This window comes from Heteronotia binoei, chromosome 1, assembly GCF_032191835.1.
Source record: "Heteronotia binoei isolate CCM8104 ecotype False Entrance Well chromosome 1, APGP_CSIRO_Hbin_v1, whole genome shotgun sequence".
NCBI lineage: Eukaryota > Metazoa > Chordata > Lepidosauria > Squamata > Gekkonidae > Heteronotia > Heteronotia binoei.
Window position 1 is genome coordinate 257,138,685 of NC_083223.1, and position 17,549 is coordinate 257,156,233.

Here is a 17,549-nt window from a genome sequence, read left to right on the forward strand (position 1 = left end):
AGTGTATGCCAAGGGTGGCAGTTTGAAGTCAGGCGTTCAGGCACTTTCTGAACAGTGCAACAAACTATTCTGACCAAGCCAGAACCAGCAGTTATGTACACAGTCATCTCATGTCTGTGATTCTTGCTGGACTAAAAACTGCAATACACTCTCTGGTCATCTGCAATGGTGGCACTGCAGAGAAAACAATAGTTCCCTTGGCTTGCAAACTGCCCTGGTTCAGAAAGTATGAAGCCAGAGACCCTGAATTGAGATGCCCCCCAATACCCAATGCCAAGAAAGCACTGGTAGTCTTGGTCATGTAACCCTGCCTCTCTTACTTTGACGACCCACCTTCAGTCATTCATAAAGAAGCAGATAATTCTGCACTAAACAAAAGACACCTCCAAGTATATCTAGAACAGCTTCCATCCAGCACTAAGCCAATACAGTTTATTTAGGATGAAAATTCAGGGCTGCCCCAGTTTTTAAAGAACTAACCACTGGGTGATGACTATGACAGCAAAGACCTCTGGGAAAACCTCTCTGCAGGACCCACCATGTTGCAAGCAGGGAAAAAAGGGCAATCTTGGCTCCTGAACTGTCAGGTGACCCTCCCTATCGAGATGGTTCCTCCCCCATGTGAATCCTGCCCTATTACTGGCCAAGGCACCCTGTCCCCGCTACCAATCAGGCACAGCCCCCTGCTCCATGGCAGTGCAACCCTTACCTGCACTGATGGCGATGGCGCGAGCTTCAACCTTGTCACCCATTTTGCGCACTACCTCAGGGGTGGGCCCAATGAATCGCACACCAGCCTCAATGCAGGCCTGGGCAAAATCTGAGCGTTCAGAAAGGAAGCCGTAGCCAGGGTGGACAGCATCCACTTCATTCTCCTGGAGAAAGCAGAGATGAAGCATTAGGGAAGGAAACAAAGGGGAAACTTAGAATCACAGAGTTGGAAGGGGCCAGACAGGCCATCTAGTTCAATTTCCTGCTCAATGTAGGATCAGCCTAGAGCATCCATGACAAGTGCTTGTCTAGCCACTACTTAAAGACTGCCAATGAGGGGGAACCCACCACCTCCCTCAATAGTCGATTCCACTGCTGAACAACTCCTACTGTAAGAACGCATTTCCTAATATCCCGCCAGAATCTTTCCACCCTTTATCTAACCCATTATTGCGAGTCCTCTCCTCTGCTGCCAACAGGAACAGCTCCCTGCCCTCCTCTAAGTGACTGCCCTTTAAAGTTCAATAATATTTATTGGCATGATTGCCCTTTAAACTTCAAGAAAACAATCATGCCCCCCCCCCCTCAACCTCTTCTTCTCCAGACTGAACATTCCCAGGTCCCTCAGCCTTTCCTCATAGGGCCAGGTCTCCAGGGAGACCCAGCAGAGCAACACAAAGATCTGCCAGTGACTGGCAATTTGGATGTGTACCTCCCATTTCCCAGAATCCTTTTCAGCTCTGGACAAGGGCACCCATCAGTCACATCTCTAATGGGCAACATGATAGAGTTTTCTAAAATTATGGTGGTGAGAGCAAGGGTACTGAGACCATCTTCCTTCTTCTATAATACTAAAATTCAGGGGCATCCGGTGAAGTTGGCATAAGATAGACACAAACTTCAAAAAAGGCCCTTTTCACCTAAGGCCATGGGACATGGTGTCGCCCTCAACCTTAGCTGGCTTTAAAAGGGGATTAGGGAAATTCACAGAGGAGGAAAGGTCTGCCAATGGCCCAAGAACCAATAGTACCTAAAAGACTAACAAAATGCTTTCGTGAGTCACTGTTCACTGCTTCAGACTAACACAGCTGTCCATCTTGATCCATCAACAGACTGTTAGTGATGACAGATAATAGGAGGCAGTGCAAGGCCAAATACCAAATGCACAGGGGCAATAAGAAGAGTAGGGTGTCTGTCTTCCTGCCCTGGTTGCAGGCTTTCCGAAGGAAGAAGAAAATACATACATACATTTACCTACTTACTTACTTTTTTCGATTTTTAGCCCGCCCTTCCTACGTGAATTTAGGAGGTATTGGTGAATTTCCTGCATTGTGCAGGAGGGTTGGACTAGCTGACTCTGGAGGTCCCTTCCATGATTCTATAATTTATGCTCCGTTTCTCTCTCCAACAGGGACTTAAAGTGGGTTATCACGCTGTTCTCCCCTTCTCCATTTTATCATCACAACAACCCTGCGTGGTAAGTTAGCTAAGAGTGTGTGACTGGTCCGAGGTCACCCAGCAAGCTTCCATGGCAGAGGGGGAATTTGAACTTAGGTCTCCCAGCCCCTTGCTGAGCACTCTTAATCATTACTCCATAATGCTATGCTCTGATTCTGCAAGGTCGCTCTTATGCCTCTCAGCGAAAATGAGGAGGGCTGCAGTCACAAAAGCAATCCTGAAGTTCCTTCAAGGTTCTGTTCATTATAGAGCAGCTAACTAACAGCCCTGCCACCGAGGACTGGCTTTTCGACAGGGCAGATTCTGACTGTCAACACACAGAAATGCATTCAGAAGCCCTGGGAAACAAATTAACTGTGCAAATGTCAGTGTAGTGTACATCACTTTCATAGTGTGTTGCACTGGGCAAAACTCTGGATTCAAAGAAGGAGAAGGCTAGTTTTAAAAATCCCTCCAGTGCTACAAAGCTTTGTGATGCTAGGGCAAACCAAGGGATGAGCCTCAGCCAATGGAGAAAACAGAGGTTTTGCTCTGAAGCTAGGGAGATTTGAACCTGGGATCTGAAGCCACCAATTGTCAGCCTTTTGCATGGTAGCTGAGAAAATAAAAACAATCACGCATGCATGACCCTGGGCTCTTGGGGGGAAATGTCAAATGCAAAACCAAGACATTGTCAGCCATAGAGCTGTGGTTCAGGGCACCCTGGCTTTAGCTTTATTGGCTATCCGGGTCCTGATGTCCTACTACAAGGGGAACTGAGAGAAGCAAGAAGTTATGAACAACAGCCTTGCCTCCCAACTAAAGCAAAATCTATCAGCTTGAAAACGTCTCCTCTGCTTCCATTCGATGTCTAAGAATTATAGCTATTTTGAAGTCAAGCTCAACCGGTTGGCTGAAGAGACTGATGATCAGTCAATGAAAAAACGGATCAAGTGATGATGCAGCAGAGTTATGATTCAGGAGTTCCTGAGTTCATAGAGTCCTAGAGTTGGAAGAGTCCACAGAGGCCATCTAGTCCAACCCCTGGCTCAATGCAGGATCAGCCTAGAGCAAGGGTGTCAAACTCACGAGGGCCAGATCTGACTTAAATGAGACCTTGTCGGGCTGGGCCATCTGTGTGATAAAATATAATTCCAGGTAGCAGAGATATAAACTCTATAAAGGATACAAAAACAGTTATTTTTAAAAAAATTAAAATAAAACATGCTTAAAATGTTAGCACATTGGTCTTAAAGGTGCTTTCTTTGTATCTCTCCTGTATAACTCAGGGAACTGGGCAAAGGAAGCTCTGGCTCTTTCCTTCCTTCCTCAGGGGACCAGGAGGGGGAGGATTCTCAGCCAATAAAAGGAAGAGAGGCTTGGCTCGGTAGCTCTGCTGCGCAACCGAGAGAGCTTGACAAAGCAAGCTCTCCCTCCCCCCCTTCCTTCCCAAGGGAGGAGCCTCAGCCAATGAAGAAAATAGAGGCTTCGTCCTTTCGCTCCTCTGCTATTGATCAAGCCTGACAAAGCAACCTGTGATGCAAAAGGAAGCAAGAGAGGGGGAGAAGGAAGCGGATGACAGCCAGTTGCTTGGGGGCCTGATAAGAGTCTTCTGGGGGCCTGGTTCAGCCCCCAGTCTGCATGTTTGACACCCGTGGCCTAGAGCATCCCTGACAAGTGTTTGTCCAGCAACCGCCTGAAGATTGCCAATGAGGGGATGCTCACCACCTCCCTAGGCAACCCACTCCACTGCTGAACTACTCTTACTGTTAAAACACAAAACAAAAAACCTTCCTGATACATCCAGCTGGCACTTTTCTGCCTGTAATTTAAACCCATTATTGTGAGTCTTCTCCTCTGCTGCCAACAGGAACAGCTCTCTGCCCTCCCTCTTACCTCTGCCACAAATTCTCCAGGTGGTTTTAGGAAAGTCACTCACTCTCAGCAAGAGTCTTCCTTCAGCAATATGGAGAAAGCAATACTGGCCTACCTTTCCGGGTCGTTGCACAGATTATTAAAAAGATTCTTTTTTTTTCCAAATTAAAAGTTTTATTGAGTTTTAGGTATAGGAAAGGGGAAAGGAAAGATTCTTCAGGAAGTTATGGGAAATCAGGGTTGGAGGAAGAGAACAAATACCTCTCTTAATTACATTTTTTTCTCATTACGTATACATCTGATTCAATAACCACTCCATCTATATATCATTTACAACTGGTATTTTCTATTTTGTCTCTTATAACATTCTGTCTCTCTATAATTCTTACTTTGGCTTACAAATACACATTTATAAGAAAAGATTCAATGTGAAGTTATTTCAACACTCAACGTAACTGAGCACGACCAGAGTGCCCACGTGGTGTAATGGCTGAGAGTAGTGGACTAGGATATAGGAGACCCTGCCATGAAAGGGGAGGGGCCATGGCTCAGTGGTGGCACATTTGCTTGGTGGGCAGAAAGTCTCAGGTTCAGTCCCCGGCATCTCCAGTAAGATCAGGTGATTGGAAAGACCTCTCCCTGAGACCTTGGAGATCCACTGCCAATCATAGTAGACAAAACCTACTTTGATGGGTTGAAGGTCTAATTCAGTATAAGGCAGTATCATGCGTGTGGTCAAGCTCACTGGAAACCTGGAGGCCAGACATGCTCTCTCTCACTACCCAACCTACCTCACAGGGTTGTTGAGAGGAGAAAATGGAAAACCACACACAGGGGCGGAATTCTAGCTGGAGCTCCTTTGCATATTAGGCCACACACCCCTGATGTAGCCAATCCTCCAAGAGCTTACAAAAAAGAGCATTGTAAGCTCTTGGAGGATTGGCTACATCAGGGCGTGTGGCCTAATATGCAAAGGCGCTCCTGCTAGAATTCCACCCCTGACCACACATGTCTCCCAGAGGAGGAGATTGGATTTATACCCCACCCTTCACTCAGAGTCTCAGAGCAGCTTACATTCTCCTTCCCTCCCTCTCCCCACAACAGACACCCTGTGAGGTAGGTGGGGCTGAGAGAGCTCTGAGAGAACTGCTCTTAAGAGAACACCTCTGAGAAAAATGTGACTGGCTCAAGGTCACCCTGCAGCTGCATGTGGAGGAGGAGTGGGGAATCAAACCCAGTCCTCCAGATTAGAGTCCGCCACTCATAACCATGACACCCAACTGGCTCGTGAATTAAGGGCTGGATAAAAATGCACTAGAGCAGGGGTGGCCAATGGTAGCGCACCAGATGTTTTTTGCCTACAACTCCCATCAGCCCCAGCTAGCATGGCCAATGACTGGGGCTGATGGGAGTTGAAGGCAAAAAACATCTGGAGAGCTACCGTTGGCCACCCCTGCCCTAGAGAGATTTGCCTGTGTGATACATACAGGTTGCAGAACTACAAAATCTGGGGCTGCTCTAATGCCTGGTTTTCATTTTCAAATTACATATAAGCCTCCACCAACTAAAAACTGGGGAAACCTTCATTTGCACATGCCAGCAGAGCCAAATAAGTGACCTGCTGGACTGGGGTGGGGGGGATGGCAAGGCTCTGCCGCCCCTTGCTAGCTAGCCAATGAATCTTTGTACTAAGCATTTCCTAATTAACGAGGCTGCGCTCCACCCACACCTCTATCAGACGGAGGATTCCGGGCTTGCAAAGCTGGCTCCTTGTTAGCGGATCATTTTCTCACTGGCTTTATCGGGAACATGAAAAGCGAGAGAACAAAAGCGGGCCCAGCTTGGCGGCTTAATTCAGAGCTTTCACTTCCGATCCGGCAGCCTCTGATTGATTTAATGAGCAGCTTGAGAAAATCAGCAAGGTGGGCTCTTCTTTGCACAGGGCTTGACATGGGCCCTGGTACCATCCATAATGCTGACTGGGAGGCAGTTCTTATCGATAAAGGTGGAGATCGATTGGCATCGGACCACACACCGTACATCAAAGCGATGGAAAAATTAGTGACAGGCAGCTAGGGAAACAAGGTACGAGCACGCAGGACATTCACCTCTTGCCTCCTACCCATAGCTCTTGCACACTAGATCTTTGGCTACTCATTTCTCTGCTGCCCTGCCAGCTTGTTCTGTCCTTCTACTATCCCCAGACTTTCAAATCTGCCTCTCTCCTTCTATCTCAACAAGGTTTCCTGTACAGGGGGTGGAAATCACATGCCTTACAACTCTCACAATGGCTCTGCACTCAGTCCTCAGCAGTCTAGATCCTCTCCTCTCAGCATTGTGAAGTGTTTATGAACAAAGATTTCAGGTTTTCATGGCTGGTAACATCATTAGGGTTTGTAGAATCTTTCGGGCTCAAGTGCCGTGTTCTACTGGAGAAAGTTTTTCTTCCAGACGTTTCGTTCTCAGCTGCGGAGAACATCCTCAGTGGCATTGCAGCCGGAGCAGGCGCTCTGACCTTCTTGGCTGCTGTGCATTGAGTGAGGCCAGGGCTGCTGGAGAGCTGCTATTTCTAGGCTGGAGGGGGTGTGGTGAAAGGGAATTGGTTTGTGGATGTGCCCATTGTTTGGTGGGGCTTCCTGGAAGGGCCCTTCCAGGAAGCCTCACCAAACAATGGGCACATCCACAAACCAATTCCCTTTCACCACACCCCCTCCAGCCTAGAAATATGGTGCGGTCTCATTTGGAGTACTGTGTGCAGTTCTGGTCGCCGCACCTCAAAAAGGATATTATAGCATTGGAGAAAGTTCAGAAAAGGGCAACTGGAATGATTAAAGGGCTGGAACACCTTCCCTATGAAGAAAGGTTGAAACGCTTAGGGCTCTTTAGCTTGGAGAAACGTCGACTGAGGGGTGACATGATAGAGGTTTACAAGATAATGCATGGGATGGAGAAAGTAGAGAAAGAAGTACTTTTCTCCCTTTCTCACAATACAAGAACTCGTGGGCATTCGATGAAATTGCTGAGCAGACAGGTTAAAATGGATAAAAGGAAGTACTTCTTCACCCAAAGGGTGATTAACATGTGGAATTCACTGCCACAGGAGGTGGTGGCGGCCACAAGCATAGCCACCTTCAAGAGGGGTTTAGATAAAAATATGGAACACAGGTCCATCAGTGGCTATTAGCCACAGTGTGTGTGTATGTGTGTGTGTATATATATATATTTGGCCGCTGTGTGACACAGAATGTTGGACTGGATGGGCCATTGGCCTGATCTAACATGGCTTCTCTTATGTTCTTATGTTCAATTGCCCTTTCACCGCCCCCCCTCCAGTCTAGAAATAGCAGCTCTCCAGCAGCCCTGGCCTCACTCAATGCACAGCAGCCAAGAAGGTCAGAGTGCCTGCTCCGGCTGCAATGCCACTGAGGATGTTCTCCGCAGCTGAGAACGAAACGTCTGGAAGAAAAACTTTCTCCAGTAGAACACGGCACTTGAGCCCGAAAGATTCTACAAACCCTAATGTTTATGAACATTCCGTAACTTCAACAGTTTGGCCAAAGAACAGATTAGCAGGTGTCATGCATAATTCAGTGACCCCAAGCCGTACAGGTGAGGAGCCAAGGATGCTAATAATGGGATTGGGCAGAACAGGAGGAGATGGTTTCTGCTCACTGGAGGGGCCCTTAAGGCATGCTGAATAGGATTTCTGTAAGCCTCCAGTAGCTACTTTCAGCACCCCACCCCCACTTGAGTAAGCTACTTTCAGCACCCTACCCTCACCCCTGAGTGAGGCAGAATTTGCCATTTTAGTACCTATTGTTACTCTGTAATTTTAGATTTTATATATTTTAAATTGGTTTTTTAATGTTGATTGTTTTTATGATGTAATCCACCCTGAGCCTGTTCTACGGGAAGGGTAGGCTAAAAACCGAATTAAATAAATAAATAGATTCATCTGCTGAAACATGCTAAAAGACAGGCCTAACATGCAATTGCTTGCTATAGGCTGGAGACTAAGTTCACGGTCAACTGCTGCAAAACGTTATCTATGTTTACGAATATCAAAGTGCTCATAAATAGTAGGAATTTATGTTCATATACTTATATGCTGTGCAAAAGTTACCATTTACACAATGCAGACTCAAAGGAATATTATTTTATTTAAAAAGCCAAAGCTTCAATTGTCCCAATAACCTATCCGCTCAAAAGAGCACAACTCAAACTTCTTAGCTCAGGGTAGAGGTGTACTCCGTTCCCAATTTCGATGGAAAAGCGCAACAGCAGACCCGGTATCCATCGAAAGAAGATTGAGCTAAGAAGATTGAGCTGTGCTCTTTTGAGTGGATAAGTTCTTGGGACAATTGAAGCTTTCGCTTTTTTATAAAATAATATTACTTTGAGTCTGCATTGCGTAAATTGTAACTGTTGCACAGTATATAAGTATGTGAATATGAATTTCTAGTATTTATGAGCACTTTGGTATTTGTAAATATAGATAACATTTTGCAGCAATTGACCTGAGCTTAGCTTTTCACTTGCACTTTTTTACATGGTCTACTCTAGTGTAGGTGTTTATAGGCTGGGGACTGGCAGCCTTTGCTGATGCTTTTCCATTCAGTTAGCCTAAAAAATCAAGAGGGAAAATGTGGCTATGCTAACCTTACACTAATGGATGATGAAATTGCGCATTTTTTGCCAGTTGCAGGAAAGAAGAGCTACTGTAGCATTGTGGCCAAGCTATGAATCATAATGTTCCTGGCTCAAGTCTCACCTCTGCCACGAAGCTGCAATCCCTCAGCCTCCCATCTGCCCCATGGGAATGACTACTGTGCCCTACTTTAGATTACTACTGGATACATTAAACTGCCTTATACTGAATCAGATCATTGGCTCATCGTGCTATTTGTCTACTGGAAGCAGCTCTCCAAGGTCTCAGGCAGAGGTCTTCCCCATCACCCACCAGTACACTCTCTGAAAAGCGTTACACTCTGGAGATAAGAACCTCCTGGTTATCCCTGGCCTGAAGGATATCTGGCTGTCCTCAACCACAGGCAGGGCTTTTTCAGCCCTGACCCCAGCCTAGTAGAACTCTCTGCCTGATGACATTCGTGCCCTGTGGGACCTAATGCAGTTCCACAGGGCCTGTAAGACAGAGAATGTTTTGCCAGGCCTATGGTTCAAAGCAGCAATCCTAGCATCCCTGTCTCCCCCCTCTAGGGAAGGATACAGGATGTTAAACACCATATGACCAGTAATTATTGTTGTCTGTGTGTGTGTGTGTGTGTGTGTGTGTGTAATTGTATTTATAAGCCATTGTTAACTGCCCTGAGACCCTAATGGGGCGAGGGCAGAATATAAATTAATCAAACAAACAAACAAAGCAGCATCTTGTGAATGCTTGGAACATCTGGAAGCAGCACACCAGTGCTCCGTGTTTGGGGACTTTCATGTGGATAGGGTTTTTTGAGCAGGAACGCACAGGACCGCAGTTCCTGCTGGCTTGGTGTCAAGGGGTGTTGCCTAGTATGCAAATGAGTTCCTGGTGGGCTTTTTCTATGAAAGAAGCCCTGGGTAGATGTTTTTGTCACTTCCACTGCCAGCACTGTGGCCCAACAGGAGCTCCTTAAGCACTGGTTCAGCTGCATTCAGGACATCCCGCTGTGGGCTGCGCTTCCTCCTTACCTTGGCGACTTTAATGATGTCTGGGATGTGCAAGTAGGCCTGGACTGGGGGAAGCCCCCGGCCAATGAGATAGGCTTCGTCTGCTTTCTGCCTGTGCATCTGACCCGTGTCCTGCTCTGAGTAGACCGCCACTGTCCGGATGCCCAGCTCAGTGCATGCTCGGAACACCCGGATTGCAATTTCCCCTGGAATGCACAAAACAAATAACAAGATTGATAACAAGGACAAGAGAACTGGAGTCCCCCGGGTCCAATCCCCTTCCTGTGCCATCTCACCTCGGTTTGCCACCATCACCTTCTTGATGGGCTTGTATTCCACATGCTGGGTGCTCTGGAAAGCGGCAGGGCATACCAAAAGGCGCTTCAGGACCAAGAAGGCCAGACGGCCCTTGGCAAAATGCAACTGTAACATCTGTGGACACAAGAGAAAGGTCGGTTTCAGAGGGGCGCCCATGCTGGGTCTGCTGGAGAAGAGCTCAATTCAAGTCCAGTAGCACCTTAGGGACCAAAAAGACTGTCAGTGTATAAGCTTTTGAGCTTCTTTCATCAGATAAGTGGGATGGGCATTGGACAAAGGAAGCTCACCTCTTGAAAGCTTATACCTTGAAAATATGGGGGGCAGAGGGGGGAGGGGAAAGGAAGGGAAGAAGGCAGGCGGGAAGGAAGGAAGGAAAAATCTGTGAATGGAAAGCCATAAAGGATAGGAAGCCCTGACGCAGAATAACACAATGAACTACATGTTTATTTTTTAAAAAATGAATAGCAAACACGCATACAGACACGTACATGGTCTCTGTGCTTTTGTAATTAGATCTGTTTATCATGCTTCACCTACACTTCCTAACCAGATCTGCTTAACATCTTGTATCCTGCATTTTCCTGGATTAGATCTGATTTTACGTCAACCCCATTTTGCCTATCTATCCACATCTGAGAGTAGCTCTTTACTCTTTTGATCGGATCTTGTTTTAAAGTGGCTTCTCTTTGCAGTTATCTCCTTCCTTCCTGTTTGGTTACACTAGGATAAATGTCTTTAGTCATAAAGGTGCCCCTGGATTCCTGTTTTGTTTTCGCTGCATCAGCACAACACTCGTGACCCCACGGGAACTTTCTGTGCTTGTAGCTTTAAGTGTATTCATGTCTGCTTCAGTGCATCCAATAAGAGAGCTCCATCTCACAAAAAACTATACAGGTATGAATTCTGCAAGTCTTCAAGGTACCACAAGCCCTGACCTGGATAGCCCAGGGGTGGTCAAAAAGTGACATTGGCTGGCTTGGAGAAGGCATTTCTCTCTTTAAAACACTTCTCCAAGCCAAGCCAGCCAACAGCTTAGAGAATGCATTTAAAGTTGCTTTTTTTATACCTCTCTCCCCTCCCTCCCCATCTATTTTCCTTCCTTCAATGTTCATGTCTTGCAGCTCTCAAATATCCAGTGTTTATTCTATGTGGCTCTTACATTAAGCAAGTCTAGCCACCCCTAAACCGATCTCATCAGATCTCAGAAGCTAACCAGGGTCAACCTTGGCCAGTATTTGGACAGGAAACCACCGAAGAAGTCCAGGGTTGCTACACAAAGGTGGGCAGGCCCGTAGTCACGGGGGGGCACGGTCCCTCCACCCAACTCTCCGTTGGACCTTTATGACCCCTCCTTTCCCCGGCCCCTGCTCTCTCCGCCACTGCTTTTCTCCCCGTGGCTCTGGCAGCCCCTTCTGCGCCGCACCTCCCCCTCCCTCCCTCCCTTCCTCCCACCCAGCCACCCACTCACCCACCAGGTGAAACTGTAAAGAGCGGGCTCCTGGGGCTCTTGCAAGGCACCCCCTGCCGATCACGTGATCAGCTGGAAAAGCTGCACCGAAGCTGGAAGTAACTTCCTACTCCGGCTTTCCGGCGCGATCAGCAAGTTCAGCACTGGCCACCCGAACGCTGAACTTGCTAATCGTGCCGGAAAGCCAGCGTAGATACCGCCAGCTTCAGAGTCGCTTTTCCAGCTGATCATGTGGAGGGGCACCTTGCAAGAGCCCCAAGAGCCTGCTCTTTACAGTTTCACCCAGTGGGTGAGTGGGTGGCTGGGTGGGGGAGGTGCCGTGCGGAGGGGGGTGGGCCACCAGAGCTGCCATGAGAAAAGTGGTGGCCTAGAGAGTGGGGGCTGCCAGAGGGGAGGGCCCTCCATCCAAAAATATTTTCCGTGGGCCCCCCCAACCGGAATTTTCTGGCTACAGGCCTGAAAGTGGGCAATGACAAATTATCTCTGAACATGTCTTGCCGATGGGACCGCGATAAATCAGCTGTGACTTGACAACAACAATAACAACAAAAGTACCACAGGACTCGTATTATTTTTACATGCACGCGCAATAATCAGCCTTTTTCGGGGTGGCTTACACAGAGTGAGTCAACGTGATCAACAGGACACTACATTCAATAAACAATGCAATAAGATTAGGATTGCAGAAACAACCAGAAGTCTAAAGCATGAGTTTTAACACAGCACATGAAATTATGCAAAAATAACACTGTAGAATCCTAGTTTCAGCAAGCTTGACATAGTAGTACAGACCACAGACCCTAATAAATTATCTAAGTAACTTTGTGAATCATTTAGTACAGGGATGGCTGAACTTGCTTAGTGATTTAAAGAGACAAATGAGAAGTGATTTAAAGAGAAGTGATTTAAAGAGGCAAATGCCTTCTCCAAGTTGGCCAACAAGGCAGTGGGGGCTTCAAGAGCCGCACGATGTGTGTGAAAGAGCCACATGTGGCTCCCGAGCCATAGTTTGGCCACCCCTGAGTTTAGTACATTGCAACTCTATTGCCTCATTTATCATTTACTAGCCAAAACTTCCCTGGAAGCAGCACCTATGGCATCTAATTTCACCTATGGAAAGGCAGTTACATTTCATTTCACTTGACCCATTTTACTTCACTTACTTATTTGCACATTTAAAAGTGCAAGACTCTTAATGGGGTGGGGGAGGAGACTCACAACTTGGCACACTGGAGCAACTTTCCAGCCCTCACCCCACCATTTTAGCCCTCCGCAGGCAATGAGAGCCAGTTCGGTGTAGTGGTTAAGTGTGTGGACTCTTATCTGGGAGAACCAGGTTTGATTCCCCACTCCTTCATTTGCACCTGCTGGAATGGCCTTGGGTCAGCCATAGCTATATCAGGAGTTGTCCTTGAAAGGGCAGCTGCTGTGAGAGCCCTCTCAGCCCCACCCACCTCACAGGGTGTCTGTTGTGGGGGGAGAAGATATAGGAGATTGTAAGCCGCTCTGAGTCTCTGATTCAGAGAGAAGGGCAGGGTATGAACCTGCAGTCTTCTGTAAATCTGCAGCCTTCTCCCCTTCCAAACTAGTGGGGTTGTTTTGTGTTAACTAGATAATAGCTTCCAGGAAAGTTAAAATAATGCAGCAGTTAAAAGATAAAGGGGGGAGGGATGTACAATGCACTCGAATACACTTGGGTGCTGTTCATCGGACTCTAAATTACTTTTGACGATGCAGAGGCTGCCAGTCGATAGAAAGAAGAATTAAAGCAACCGCCAGAAGAGGCCTTAATAAGACCTGCAAAGGGAGGAGACAGGGACGGAGCAAAGAGTCCTTTACACTGGAGCCAGGGCCATAGCCAGGATTTCCTTTGGTGGGGCCCACAGAAGGATTTTTCATTTGCAGGGACCAGGGGACAGTTTAAGGAACCCCCCGCCCTGTTATTCCATACTAATCTGGACAATGAGTGTTGTGTATGTGGACTTTATGTTTCATGTGTGTGGTTAATTCCTGCCTGGCTCATTGGAGCCTGAAGGATTCGGGATTCTGAGCTTGGGGACTGGGAACAATGGGAAGCAGGATTTAAATCTCTGTTTCCCTGGACCAATCACCAGCCCCCTGCTGGTTCAAATGACCCAATGACATTCTAGTGCGGGAACTTGGGAGTGTATATAGTTGGCCCAGTTTAGCAGTCTTAGTTGGCCTGTTACCATACTGTAATCACAATAAAAAGAGCTTTGATTCACCGCTACTACGTCTCCTCATGCATCGAACCCACTATTTAACAATGAGCAAATTAGTTTAGACTGCCAGACCCCGCTTCTTGTGGGATCCCTTGCAAAGATGCTGAGATGCGGAACTGACCCCTCCCTTGAAGTCAGGCAGGCGGCTGCCTTGCTTCTGCTTCTTGCAGGGGTGGAGACCCTGGAGCACACAGGGCCACTTGGTGCCACCTCCTGGCATGGGAGAAGAGAGGTCTGGCTGGAGCAAGGGGCTCACCCCTCATGTGCTGCTGCTGTTCCTCGTCTGCCCAGGAGTGTGAAGAGAGCGGCGGCAGCGAGCTCTCAGTCCCTCCCCTTGCGGGTGGTGGGGAACTGACTGGAGGGGCCTGAAAGGTTTCACAGGGGTCTGGTTGGTGGGGCCTGGCCCCCCCAGGCCACCCTGGTAGCTACCGGCCTGATTGGAGCAAGCCTTCTGCTCTCCTTTCCCAAGCTAGGCCATCTTCCATCAGAGCTGAAGACATCTTAGGTTTGGTGTTCCCTCAGCTATTCCTCCATCCTGACCAATGCTTTAATGGTTGTTTTCATGTCTTTGTATGCATTTTAACCCAGCTTACTGGGTTAAATCCAGCTTGCTGGGGGGGGGGGAGTGTAGATGACTGGGAAAGGCAATGGCAAGCCACCCCGTAAAAAGTCTGCCGTGAAAACATCATGATGCGACATCACCCCAGAGTCGGAAACGACTGGTGCTTTTACCTTGATGCATTTTAACAGAAGGGAAGGTGTGGTATAGATCTCGGAAGCTAAGCAGGGCAGGTACTTAGAAAAGAGACCACCAAGGAAGGCTTTGCAGAGGAAGGGAATGACAGATCACCTCTGCTTCTCGCTTGCCTGGAAAGCCCATGGCTGGGGCCGCCATCAGTCGGCTGTACCTTACCCATACACGTGTATGTAAGTAAGTAAGTAAGTAAGTAAAATTTTATTTATATCCCGCCCTCCCCCGCCAAGCAGGCTCAGGGCGGCTAACAACAGCAAAATAACAATACATTTAACAAAACATTAAATTAACCCCAAACCGATTAATACATTAGTTAAAACAGTTACTAAATCTAAAAACATTAAGTTAAATCTGACAGTACCGTTATTAATCGACGCTATGCCTGTCAATTTGTGTAATGATGGCAGATCTCCAGACTGGACCATTTTGATGTTTCTTTGTGGACTTGGTCAGCCGTTCATGAATGCCTGTTTGAAAAGGGTGGTCTTGCAGGCCCTGCGGAACTGATCAAGGTTCCGCAGGGCCCGCACCTCCTCTGGGAGTTGATTCCACAAACATGGGGCCGCGGTAGAGAAGGCCCGTGCATAGGTAGTCCGAAGTTTAACTTCTTTTGGCCCAGGGGTGGTCAATCTGTTTTTACCTACTGACCTCAGTGCTCTCTGGGGCTCATACGGGGAGAGACGGTCCCTCAGGTAGGTCGGTCCTCGGCCATATAGGGCTTTAAAGGTAATCACCAGCACTTTGTACTGGACCCGGTATACAATCGGCAGCCAGTGCAGTTCGCGTAGCCCCGGCCGTATATGCTCCCATCTTGGCCTTATGTATGTAGAGCTTTGGGGATATATGCTGTAGGGTGGAGCAATGAAATGAGCTGGCGCAGGTGTGGAGGATAAGGCCTAATTTTTTCTCTCTCCAAAGACTGGAATTCTGAAAGGCCTCAACTGAAAACGTTTTTTGTCTGGTGCCAGCCCTCCCTTTATGGAAATCACTTTTTCAGGAGGAAGTTAGTAAGCCCCCAGACCACCTATCTTTGAAGGGAGGGACGGTGGCTCAGTGGTAGAGCATCTGCTTTGATGGGCCGTTGGCCTGATCCAACATGGCTTCTCTTATGTTCTTATGCTTAGGAAGCAGAAGGTCCCAGGTTCAATCCCCGGCATCTCCAACTAAAAAGGGTCCAGGCAAATAGGTGTGAAAAACCTCAGCTTGAGACCCTGGAGAGCCGCTGCCAGTCTGAGAAGACAATACTGACTTTGATGGACCGAGGGTCTGATTCAGTATAAGGCAGCTTCATATGTTCATATGTTCAACTGAAGCTGATTTCTTCTGGTGAAAAGGGAGGCCCTGAGGCCTGCTTCTAAGGGACTTTGGCTGGACCAGCTTCAACAAGAAAACAGCACTTCTGGGACATTGACTACTAGCCCCTTAGTTTGGGAAGGGAAAGGAGTTTGGGGGTGGAGAGTACTATATCTTGTGTGCAAGACTGTATTTTCCCTGTTGTAATAAATAGTTACTTTGCTTAAGCCGATGTGTGTGAATGGGTGGGGGGCTTTAAGAAAGGAGGCCCTAAGCCTTGAACTTGCCCTTACTTCCAGTGCTCAGATGACATGTATTTTAGCCCCGGTTTTAATTATGTACATTTTAAATTCGTTAGCCTCCTCAGCGGCTCCTGAAAGAGCAAAAGGGCAGGATATAAATTTTTGTTAAATAAATATTAAATATGAAGCTGCCTTACGCTGAATCAGATCATTTGCTCCATTAAGGTTTGTACTGTCTACTCAAACGGGAAGCTGCTTTCCAGGGTCTCAGGCAGAGGTCTTTCACATCACCTGCTGCCTGGTCCTTTTAATTGGAGATGCTGCAGATTGAACCTGAGACTTTCTGCGTGCCAAGCAGATGCTCCAACGCTGACCAAAGCCCCTCCCAAACAAATAATACAAAAGAGGGACTGGAGTCTTCTCAACACCTTTTATCACTTTTGCAGAGTCTCCTCTATAGACCCCTCTACTTCTTAAACAGGGGAGGTAGGATTTGTTCCTTATCCCTGCACGCAAGCAGAGAAGCAGGACCTCCCTGTGAAACATGTGGCTGGCCAGTCTCAGCTGAGCATCTGTCAGTAACTTCTTTTATTATTATTATTATTATTATTATTATTATTGGATTTACCCCCCGCCCTCTACTCTGAATCTCAGAGTGGCTCACAATCTCCTATATCTTCTCCCCCCACAACAGACACCCTGTGAGGTGGGTGGGGCTGAGAGAGCCCTCCCAGAAGCTGCCCTTTCAAAGACAACTCTGCGAGAGCTATGGCTGACCCAAGGCCATTCCAGCAGCCGCAAGTGGAGGAGTGGGGAATCAAACCCGGTTCTCCCAGATAACAGTCTGCACACTTAACCACTACACCAAGCTGGCTCTTTAGCCATGCCTTGAATTTTTTTTAAAAAAAGGGAGGGGGCTGCCGAGAATCAGAAAATGTGGTTAGGGAGCCACAGCCAGTTCATGATCCATCCCAACTTGCATGCACAGGATGACTGTATATACTTACTGGTGATGGAATAAAAGCAAACAAAAGGCTAAGGGTAGAGGGGACGTTCATTCAAAATCAGTGCAACCCCCAAAGGAGCTGTTTTCTCACCCCAGTTGAGAGAAACTTTCCTGAGCAGACAGGTTAAAATGGATGAAAGGAAGTACTTCTTCACCCAAAGGGTGATTAACATGTGGAATTCACTGCCACAGGAGGTGGTGGCGGCCACAAGCATGGCCATCTTCAGGAGGGGTTTAGATAAAAATATGGAGCAGAGTTCCATCAGTGGCTATTAGCCACAGTGTGTGTGTATATATAATTTTTTTTTGCCACTGTGTGACACAGAGTGTTGGACTGGATGGGCCATTGGCCTGATCTAACATGGCTTCTCTTATGTTCTTATGTTCCTGGTGTATAGATCCACGTTTCCATGACTCTGCATACTAACTCACTGCCCACTTTCTCTGTATTTAGGACTGCTTGCCATTCCATACTTTTGTCTGATGAAGTGTGCTTCTAGAACATGAAAGCTTACATTTTGAATAAAACTTTGTTGGTCTT

At 47.4% G+C, this 17,549-nt stretch overlaps 1 protein-coding gene across 2 annotated transcripts in view; it reads right to left on the minus strand.

Annotated features, from left to right (window-relative positions):
• PC (pyruvate carboxylase) overlaps positions 1-17,549 on the minus strand; it is a 548,480-nt gene that overhangs the window by 422,791 nt on the left and 108,140 nt on the right. For both annotated transcript variants that reach the window (XM_060253969.1, XM_060253977.1), the window contains exons 2-4: positions 9,981-10,116; positions 9,706-9,890; positions 710-875 (exon numbers count right to left, since the gene is read on the minus strand). In XM_060253969.1, the coding sequence (XP_060109952.1) occupies positions 710-875; positions 9,706-9,890; positions 9,981-10,116 (487 nt within the window). The remainder of the gene's footprint in view (positions 1-709; positions 876-9,705; positions 9,891-9,980; positions 10,117-17,549) is intronic.